This window comes from Arctopsyche grandis, chromosome 6 (assembly GCF_051622035.1).
Source record: "Arctopsyche grandis isolate Sample6627 chromosome 6, ASM5162203v2, whole genome shotgun sequence".
Taxonomy (NCBI): Eukaryota; Metazoa; Arthropoda; class Insecta; order Trichoptera; family Hydropsychidae; genus Arctopsyche; species Arctopsyche grandis.
In genome coordinates this window covers 20733149-20744553 of record NC_135360.1, presented here as the reverse complement: position 1 = coordinate 20744553, position 11405 = coordinate 20733149, and the positions used below count along the sequence as shown (strand labels likewise).

Below are 11405 nucleotides of genomic sequence, written 5' to 3'. Positions count from 1 at the left end.
TACCGACTGAAGTCCAGCCACAACGTCGATGACAGGTGCTAAAAAAAAATGGGGGAGCGAATGAGACGACGATCTTGACAGCTGGATGTGGAGTCATGCGTGATCCAGTACACATAGAATGGTCATCCAGCACCACAAGACATACACCACCTCAGCACCATCATCATCATCATCATCATCAAGGCCCCGTCCGTCCCCACGAGCGTCGTCACGCCGAGACGGGCGGTAGCGCTACAACACCTCCACGAGCCACAACGACTCACGGTCCAGCTCGGAGTATCATCAACCACATCGATGCCCCTGCCGCCCCCGCCGCCCCACCAACCGACATCAGCCTCGGAAGAGCGGCGCCGGCGCAGCATCGCATCGGCGCGACCATCGGACCAGCCACCGTCCTGCTCGCGACGTCACCGCCCTCGAATGTACCATTCAGGGCGGTACACCTACACAGCGGATGATCAACGTCAACAATTTTTTTCTCCCCACTCAATAATTTTTTTTCTCTTTGTGTAACAATATTTTTTTTCTTTTGTAAAATTTGTTTCTTTGTAATTTTGGTATCGCTGATGCTGGGGGGGGGGAGTGATGTGGCGGCTCGCTTATACGACATGGTCGAGTTTGGTTGCCTTCCTGCGAGTGGGAACCAACTCGGCTGGGTTCGGAGAGTCACTACTCACTCTGCCTTTAGCTGTCATATAATAAACACGTGCATTAACATGCCAGTCGTCTCATTCGTTCATCCTCCATAGTTCAATTGGTACAATGGTTATTGTATGTACGAAGAGGTTTCTTCGGAGATGTGATCTAGTTGAACTCTAGAGGCTCACTCTGCCGGTGGAGGTTGCTGCGTTGCTTTATATATGGAAGTTCTAAGCGTGGCGTGTGCAAAAGATCTCTTTGTTCTCCAGGGCACGTGTTCTCAGGGCGAGAGTTTTATAGCTTTGGGGTCAAAGCCAGGACGATGTCCATAAGAGAATGGGGTCATACGTTTCCTTTGTTTTCAAGACACGTGTATACGAAGCACGTGTCGAACTATTTTCGAGGCGCGTGTTTTATAGGTTCAAGCGCCACACATGAATGCTTTTTCTTTGTTTCCACGAACACGTGTAAATGATTGCCACGAGTAAACGATTTTCAGGATATGTGTCGCAGTGGCCTGGTGAGATCATTGTTTGTTGTACTATATGCCTACACCTTCATTTTTACAAATGCTGTTCTAGCCATCTCGTTGCGGATTCTTAGATCTTCATCTGGGTCCATCTTAAGCGGGCGGAGCGGGCTTAATTAACCTGAAATGTCACACGCAATATGAACGCCAATTCCAACCATGATCGGGTATAAATCGAGCGAGGCATGAGTTGGCGCGCCTGACCGAAAGCAGTTGGCAACCGCAGCCGGTCGTCGGGAGTCGGGAGTCGGGCGTGTGTGCGCTCGTTGCTTATTCTCCGCCCACTACTCGCCGCTCATCGCTCATCGCTCATCACTCGTTCTCGCCGGCTTTCGAAGGATCCACCGGTAAGAAATGAACCCACCCTCTCGCCAACCCCCACCCACTCCCACCCACCCCACCGCACCCTCGACTTCCACTCGACCGGCGCATTCGACTATTAATAGCGCTACCGTTGCGATGCAAACCGCACCGCACTGCACTGCACCACCCAACCACCCCACCCCACCCCCCACCCACTCGTAGCAAATCGCAAATCGCATTACCGTGACTCATCCGATGACAGGTGACGATTGAAGACGAAGACAGGGGCGTGTGCGCGTGCGGCATGGCGTCTTCCCTTACATTGGCATTGGCATTGGCATTCGCATTCGCATTCGCATTCGCATTAGCACTCAAACTAGTATAGCCGTATCGAGTGCCGGTCGTCTGTGCTCATAACCTACATTGCAGATGTGACCCACTACCACTACCACTACCACTGCTCTCACTCACTGCTCACTGCTCATTCGCATTCCTCGAATTCCTATCGTGTCATCTGGCTTACCAGGTGACCATATTTCTATTTAAAACGAAACCGTCATATTATTCCTCGTTCACTTGTGCACTTCTATCCTGCTTATGTGAGTGTATGAGGCAAAGAAACTTCAACTGTCTAAATTGTACAACATGAATAGTTTCAACATACAAAAATCAAATTGTGTAAAATTTTCAAATATAAAATATGCCCTGACCTTCAATTCATTGTTATACGGAGAATGATTTTTTTCAAAATTTTCATCATTTTCCATACAATCTCAATCCCTATTTACATATTATTATTTAGCATAATGTGTATGTATGTTGGTTTTATCTTTATTTATATATGTATGCTATTTTTTATTTATATATATATATATGTTTATGGATGTATGTGTATGTGTATGTATGTATATGTGAATATATATATATATATATATATATATATATATATATATATATATATATATATATATATACATATATATATATGAGTAGGTGTGTATGTATGTATATGTGAATATATGTGTATTTTTATATTTATGAATGTATGTGTATTTGTGTATACGTGTAAGAATTTGTGTATATATGGATGGTGTACATATATGTTTATATAATTGTCTTTGGCCAGGAAGGTGCATTGGGTTTACCTGTTAGGCTTTCTTGGTGTAAATTAAATAAAAAAATAAAAAATAAATAAAATATTCGAATTCTATTGAAGTGTACTTTTATTATTGCAAAGCTCTTCTATAGTTCACCGGTCTGACGGAACATATTTATATTAAAGTAGAACGTCAGATTTCCGGATTGTTAAAAACAAACACAAATTTTACGATTTTGCTGTTTTGAAATGCATAACATAAAATTTCGAAAATAAGAGGGAGAAATGAGTCGGTTGTCTTCAAAATTCAATACTCAAAGGGCGTTTGTTTCATGAAAACTTGATCGCGATTTAAATATGTATTTTTAATAATGCCAATATGGAAAATAAAATATTAGCATTGAAAGACACATTAGATAAAATCTTAGGGCGTTTTTTGTCATATAAATATGGTGTTGGAAAGTCGACGATCTCGGATATAAAAAAAAATGATCGAAGTGTACTGAATCTTTTATGTCGGAAGCTATCTTCAAGCTCAGAATGTAAGGTTGTGATAAAATCGGGAAATAAAGAAGTCGAAGAGTGTGTTTTATGTGGTTCATTCAAAGACGATCGTCTGGGCAGCCAATATCTGGTCCATTATTGTATGAAAAGTATTCGCGAATTGGCAGCTTCAAAAAGAGCAGTTGACTTTTAATTAATCAAAAATCCATAATTGAATTTCTTCATAAAGAATAATTTAATATTGATTTTCATGTATGTAAATTTACACAAAAAAAATTCGTACTGAATGTACACGTCTTTCCCTGTCGATTGTGATTTTTTCGATTATCCGGACTACCTTCATCCGTAATTAGTTTAGTTAATCGAGGTTCTACTGTATATCCTAAATTCTTCCGATCGTTTTGAAACTTTGCCATTTTGCGCGGTTTGGTCAACAATAGATATTCAAATCAATTCCGCCAGTTCAATGGTGATAAATAATCGTAATAGATACTTTTAAAAAAAAAATGCTACAATTTTAACCATCTGGACGTCTTATGGTAAATGGCCTTATATATTTGCCTTTCCCTCGTTTTGTCAGATTTTAATTGTTTAAGCGTCTATAACTTTTTCTTTTTCACACTATATCTTATAAAATTTGCATTATAGGTTCTGATTATCTCTCATTTATATATTTTTATTTACATTTAATGTTTGAGAAAGATTCAGATAGACTGTTCTGCCAAATTATACAAACGCAAGCCAGAGTTAATTTCCTCGGCCCAGACTACTCGAGAGACCCCGTGTCAGGATGTCTGATTGACTGATATTGATATTTTATATTATTCTCCATAAAAATACATGTATTTATTTAATGGTAAATGTTCATTATTTTTCGATCCACGTATTCTTTGTTTCCATATGAAATCGTACCTGTTATATCATACTTTCTTATTCAATTATTTTAATAAACGTCATTGTCTCCAAAATTTTTGCATTCTTAAACGTTTTTATTATCATTATTTTTCACCATCGAACTATTAGAAGCGATTTAAATTTCTATCAGTGACCAAACTGCACAAAATGGCAAAGTTTCAAGCCGATCGGAAGAATGTAGGAATATTGCCTGAACCATTAGCGAAGTGAAACGTAAAAGCCTTATAAAAAATAACAACCAACATATAAGTATTTTTCCGATAGTTCTGATGGATTTTTTAGCATATCAAAAATTTATCTATAAGATCTTTTTTTTTAGTTTGTCATAAGGCCCGGAACCATTTTCCAGGAAAAATTATCGTTTCTGGAGAAGATGATAACTAGATTTAGACTAGTCGTCAGGGCAATTGATAATAACAATAGACTGTTACATTGGTAACAGTCTCATTTTGTTCTCTTGCTCCAAAGCAAGAGAACAAAAAGTCTTTTTTTTATATAGAAATGACATGCTTTTTCGTTCATAATTATTTAAAACTTCGAAAAAGGGAAATATTCTATTAAACAAATTCTAAAAAATTTCCATTCCTCCACAGAAAAGGTTTGGTATCATTGTTTTCCCATGGCCTGAGTTGGCTCTCAACATAATACCCTACTTATGGGTATTATGTTGTACTTTCGACTCTGTAAGTCCTTTTTATGCATAATATAAACACATATGGAGCCCTAGTGATAAGAGTCCATTGCTTAAGAGTTAAGAGAGTGCATAGGAGATTTCTTACATAAACTTTAATGATAGTTACAGTCGTTATCATAGAGCCTACCTGCTGGGAGCACTAGGTTATAATTCTAAGTTACGACGTAAGAGTATATTTGGGAACCATTTCTTACAGAATTGAACTTTATTGTTCCCAGCCAATTTGGGTACATTCAATGCTGCAGTTTGTTCTCTTATCCTGTGGCATGTACCAGTTTGATGGCTTTATCACCTGTCGAAAGAGGCATCAAGCTCCTCAACAGGATATCTGTTAACTTGGATTTGTTTCATCTAAAATATGCTGATCTGGTTGAGGGATTGTTACATCTTATTTTGTTTTTGTAACCATATTTATGCTTGTATATATATTTTTTCTTTTGCTTAGACATAATGACGTCTTGGAGCAATTCTATAATATAATGATAATAAAATAATATATTGCAGCCAATGTTGCCTTAATGTTAATTTCATTAGGTAACACTACTACTATATGTACTTATCAATAATACGATCACAAAGAAAAGTAAACTCCAATATAAAAAAATACTTTGCAACTAGACATGACTAGTAAAAAATTATCATTATAATTAACACTTTCGAAGAATTTCTCACATCAATGCTAACTTTATCAATTGTACTAATACATAAGCTGTCAATGGGATGTGATTCATGATATATTGTGTACTTTTCTGCATTTAAAACACGTATAATCACATACAATGTGTCATACATGCATTGCATTTAAACTGGACATATGTCTAATGTAATGTTCCTTAATTTGACTCTTAATCTTTTTAATTTTCGAAAAATCATACACTAAAGTACTCGCACAATGCTAAAACGTAATATGGAGTTCTAAAATAAAAGTATGTCAAAGCTTATCTGATTATGAATAATTTATATATGTAATACTTAATCAGATTTGTATTAAATGTATGAATATAACTCGTATCGAAACTTTGTGCTAGAAGTTCTATTCAAAATTTTGCCTCCATACTTATATACAGAGTGCGTTTCTTAGATTTGCACTTGAAACACCTCATTACAATATCTAATTACCGTCGTATTAGTCATCGTAATTAATATGCAGTTTACTTACTCGCTCGACCGAGACGCCACAATGCTGTAAAAAGCGCTCGAAAATTGAATGCACAATGAACGTCTTGTCTCATTCAACGTGCCACATACGGACACCGTCGCCACTTTCGATCTCAAACGTCTGATCGATTTTGCATATTCTTTCCGTTGCAGAATATCATCCACAAACATGGCCGTCAACGTGTATTCAACGAACGTCACCTCGGAGAACTTGTCCAGGCATGACATGCTCGCTTGGGTCAACGATTGCTTACAGTCGAACTTTTCGAAAATTGAAGAGTTGTGCACGGGAGCCGCGTACTGTCAGTTTATGGACATGTTGTTCCAGGGCAGCGTACCCATGAGAAGAATCAAATTCAAAACAAATCTGGAGCACGAGTATATACAGAATTTCAAAATATTGCAAGCCTCTTTCAAGAAAATGAATGTCGATAAGGTATGCCATTTTTCAATGTTGTTGTTGTTTTTTTTTTTGTGTGAATATTTTTAGTAAGGTCCTCCAGCCAAGTGTGTGTGGACTGCTGTTTGTCGTCGTTATCAGTATAGAATACCTTTCTTTCAATGGAGATGCCGTAACCTGACAACGCTCATTATTCCGCATTATCTATTCATACAATTCTTGTTTTTGTTAGTATGATATTGTCCTATCTTAAGAATTTGTTTGAATTTCTTATCAATATTGCAAGACATTACCTTTGCACTGACCACAACCTTGTACTTATTATGTAAATGTGAAATATTTCAACTTTAAAATGGGGTGATAATTAATTGAACTTATGTTTAGATCATATTAACTTTCATATTCATAAAAATAATGAACACTCAACAAATATATCGAACGAAAAATTAATTATTCAACTTTAGTTGATTGTATCTATATATATAAAAAAAATCAATGTTTGTCTGTCTGTCACATATGTCACTGTTCGGTTAAGTTAGATTTGATTAGATAATGTTCTTATGATACGGTTTGTTATTTACGATTAAATTTCGATTAGACTGGACTATCTAATTTTTATTTATTAATGTGTCAAACAACTTCTTGTACGTTTCAAGAACAAATTCTTGTACATTTTTTTAGTTAAAAAATTAGTTTTTGATTATATTATGTCGCGTTATCATTTTGTCTGTAGACATTATATCGTGTTATCATTTTGTCCGTAGACATTATGTCGCGTTATCATTTTATCCGTAGACATTATGTCCCGTTATCGTTTTGTCCGTAGACATTATGTAGTGTTATCGTTTTGTCTGTAGACATTTTGTCGCGTTATCATTTTATCCGTAGACATTATGTCCCGTTATCGTTTTGTCCGTAGACATAATGTCCCGTTATCGTTTTGTCTGTAGACATGTCGCGTTATGATTTTATCCGTAGACATTATGTCCCATTATCGTTTTGTCCGTAGACATTATGTCCCGTTATCGTTTTGTCTGTAGACATTATGTCGTGTTATCGTTTTGTCTGTAGACATTATGTCGCGTTATCATTTTATCCGTAGACATTATGTCCCGTTATCGTTTTGTCCGTAGACATAATGTCGTGTTATCATTTTATCTGTAGACATTATGTCCCGTTATCGTTTTGTCCGTAGACATTATGTAGTGTTATCGTTTTGTCTGTAGACATTATGTCGCGTTATCATTTTATCCGTAGACATTATGTCCCGTTATCATTTTATCCGTAGACATTATGTCCCGTTATCATTTTATCCGTAGACATTATGTCCCGTTATCGTTTTGTCCGTAGACATAATGTCGTGTTATCGATTTGTCTGTAGACATTATGTTGCGTTATCATTTTGTTGGGATGTTGTGTCGTTCACTGTTTTGTCATGGAACCATATTTAGTGAATACTATCTAAACTAAAGTTCAATTATATAATCCCCTTTAAAATGTATCAGGCTGGAGGTTTAAATCACATACATATGATAATATTGGAATGTATAAAATATTGTCAAATAAGACTGTTGATAGTTTTATGTTTTCCTATATTTTGATTTTCCAAGGGTTGTTCGTTCTAGGTAATACCAGTTGACAAACTCACAAAGGGGCGATTTCAGGACAATTTCGAATTTTTGCAATGGTTTAAAAAGTTTTTTGATGCTAATTACGACGGTCGAGAGTACGACGGTATAGAAGCTAGAGGCGGTCTCGTAATAGGTTCCGGTGGTATGGATTGTGGTGGACTTCCTTTAGGTCTGCCCCTGCAGCTTCCGCCGCAGCGTCAGCCCCCCGCTCAAAGACCGGCTCTCAATGCAACATCGCAACGTACGCAAGGCACTGAATAAAATTAGTGTGACACTTTCTTGTTTAAGCAATATTTTCTTCGTTTGTTTCACCTTATTGTTTCACAGAAAAATAAAAATTTATTCAAGGAATTAATAAATATTGGTCACGTTCTGTCTTGAATATTTTTTTGTGTTTCTTTTCAGTTGTTTTTCCCTAGAGGGCATGAATTGGACAAGTGCACTCCTGAGCATATTCAACAGCATCATTCATTTGATTTTTTTCATAAGCTTCTTGTTGTAGTGTCACGATTTCATTTTACATAGTTGTGTTTTCTTTTTGTTTTGCTCGTTGTGTAGATCGTGCCGATTGACAAATTGGTAAAGGGCCGCTTTCAGGATAACTTCGAGTTTCTTCAGTGGTTTAAGAAGTTTTTTGACGCCAATTACGGTGGTTCCGAATACGATGCCCTTAGCCAACGAGAAGGACTCCCCATGGGTATGGGGGGTGCATCTGCCCCTCGCGGTGGTGGCCTCATGAAGAAGCCACCATCTACTTCGCCACCAGCCAAAATTCCACCAAAAGCTTCCAATAGTATAATTTTTTATTTATTTTTAATGTATACTTGAGTTTTTATTTGTTCAATGTGTTATTTTTTTATTATATTTTAATTCGTATTAATTTCATAGTTCTTTAAAGAAACTTCAGTTTTTGTCTTTATTCAAATACCTACGTTTTATTATAACAACACTGAAAATAACAATAAAATTTTGGCAATCAAAATTATCTGGACCCGGTATCATTAAAAATGAATTAAAACACATTTTATTTTTATTAGATTTCATATAGTGTTTTTTAGATTGTTTATTTTGATTGATTTGGTTTGCTTGTGTCAACAAATTTTTAATCGTTGATTTTATTATGTGTTTTGTGTGTATGTATGTAGTTAATTATTCTAAATAGTTTTCATTTAATTAATTATGTTTACTATTTTTATACGCGCGCAGTACCACATTGCCATTTTATTGTGTGTGCAGTACCACAATGCTACTTTTCGATCATTTGACTTGTGTGTTTTTTACACTGTTACACTGATAAACTATAGAAATTTAATAAAATCATTTTTACATTTTTCTTAAAAATATGTTTCATGAAATATAAATATACGTAGTTAATACGATGATTTTTGCTATTAAAAACATTATGTTTTGCATGGTAACAATGTATGTAGTTCTCATCTTAAATTGCTACATTAGATAGAAAAAATTTCTAATAATAGCGAAGAGTGCTTATTATTTTATTTTTGGCTTTCAGTGAGTAGAGTTCAAGGAACTTGTAGACCTGCACCTCTTAAAGCTGTAGGAAATGCTAAGAGTGATATGAAAATGGACGAACTTACACATCAAGTATGTTTCATTTATATATTTCGTTTGGTTTTAATACTGTATTTTGTTTATTTTATTTAAACTTTTTCAACAGATGCATAATATGAAAGTCACAGTAGAAGGTCTTGAAAAAGAAAGAGATTTCTATTTTGGTAAATTACGAGACATTGAGGTTCTGTGTCAAGAAGCGGAAGAGCATGATGCCACAGGCTTAGTTCGGAAAATACTTGATATTCTCTACGCAACTGAGGTTACTGCATAAGATGTTATTAAAAATAATTATTGTTCATTTGGTTAAAAGTTGTAATGAGTTCCGTTTATAGGATGGTTTTGCACCTCCCGAAGAAGCCGATGGTGATGGTGGTCCTGGTCTAGATGAAGATGAATATTAATCATATTCTGTACCGCTTTATTTGGCTCGTGCCACACCGATATACTCAGTAAAAATTTTGCCAATGAAGCTTCTCGTCATCAATCTAGTGAATATTCCTAAAACCAACGACTAACTGAAAACAGATTTTTTTATAGTTATATTTTGTCATATGTATTAAATGAAGAGTGTATTGTTTTAGAGTAATTTAAAGAAACAATCGAGTACCATAATTGCACACGGCTGTGTGGTTCCAACACAATGTGCTTAGTTATTATTGTAAACTTGCTTTATCAACATCCACAATGCTAGCTTTAGATCAACATGTTTTTTAACATCAGTTATCCTCACATAGCCAATTTGAATTGGACATAAGGAAATATAATGTTTATTGTTAGTTATCATTGGAGCTATATTAGCTTAGATTTTCTTAAATGTGCTAAATCTTATTAAAAGGTGATTAAAAATAGTTATTTTGTCAGTTATATTCTTTGTTTATTTATTAAACGCTTTGGTATGGGATATCTGGCCAACAGAATCGGTGAATATACGCAAATATGTTAAAAGTCTTCTGTTGCATCGCAGACCAAGCTTAGCCGCTCAAAACTAACACTTAAAAGAACTGAGATTGAATTAAGCCACGAAGTGTATATTTAAAATTAAAATTATTGAATTATTTTATATATATATAATATAGTTTTGTCATATATATTATGTATTTGTAAGTACGCATATAAGGGTGTTCGGAACCTGGAACCGACTGTATAGTATCTTATTACTTATTTTAATGTTTTTATTTATTATTTTCTGTATGTCTCCAAGTTATATCTACAAATCTCTTCACTGGAATGCTATTATTATTGCTAGAATTTTATAAATGAGATTCAATGTTAAATGTATTTACCTACAAAATTTCGTAAATACATACTATATTTGACGTGCTATTAAATAAGTATATTTTTCTAATACTTCCGGAAGTAGTTGATTCGCATCTGCGTTAGCTGTAAAATTGCTAATGAATTTTTTTTTTTTTTTTTTAATAATTTTCGGTTTTATTTCATTTGCGTATAGTAATGTCTATATTTTATGGTGCTTAAATAATTTTTGATTCTATATAATGTTGTAGCAATAAAAGAATCTGATCGCTGCGTGTAAAAAAAATATTGTAAATGTTAAAAAAAAATATATATATTAAATCAAATTTTGTCACCTGTAAATGTTGATAATTGTAATGCGAACTTATCGCAAATTGCTCTCGTTGATTGTTGACTTGTACATCTCTCTAAATATATTAATTAGTAATGATTTAAGCTAGCAATATGTCTATGTGATTAAACGATTATGGAATTGTACATTTTCGTGTTGTGTGGTATGTGAAGGATAAAAATTTTCAGTTTGTTTATTTTAAAAAGTATTCCAATCCAATCTCATAATTTTTTTTTTACTGCGTTTGTGTAATAAATTCTGCGCTATATGGATAAATATTTTTTACATCAATTAATAATTGAAACCATCTTAGATATGATACTTATATATTCGGCAATACTTTTTATTTTGTTGGTATATCAATACTTATTTATTT

At 34.7% G+C, this 11405-nt stretch overlaps 1 protein-coding gene across 1 annotated transcript; it reads left to right on the top strand.

Moving 5' to 3' along the window:
- The first annotated feature begins 1409 nt into the window (after positions 1 to 1409).
- Positions 1410 to 10425, top strand: Eb1 (microtubule-associated protein RP/EB family member 1). The gene is made up of 6 exons (XM_077433060.1): positions 1410 to 1515; positions 5992 to 6274; positions 8428 to 8662; positions 9383 to 9474; positions 9548 to 9703; positions 9777 to 10425. The coding sequence occupies exons 2-6, from the start codon at positions 6008 to 6010 to the stop codon at positions 9843 to 9845; spliced, it is 819 nt and encodes a 272-aa protein (XP_077289186.1). The 5' UTR covers positions 1410 to 1515; positions 5992 to 6007; the 3' UTR covers positions 9846 to 10425.
- The last annotated feature ends 980 nt before the right edge of the window (positions 10426 to 11405 follow it).

Coding starts and splice junctions, on each gene's coding strand:
- Eb1 (XM_077433060.1), top strand. CDS start 6,008: ATGGCCGTCAACGTGTATTCAACGAACGTCACCTCGGAGAACTTGTCC. Junction 6,275..8,427: donor AGAAAATGAATGTCGATAAG/GTATGCCATTTT, acceptor CTCGTTGTGTAG/ATCGTGCCGATTGACAAATT. Junction 9,475..9,547: donor TGGACGAACTTACACATCAA/GTATGTTTCATT, acceptor CTTTTTCAACAG/ATGCATAATATGAAAGTCAC.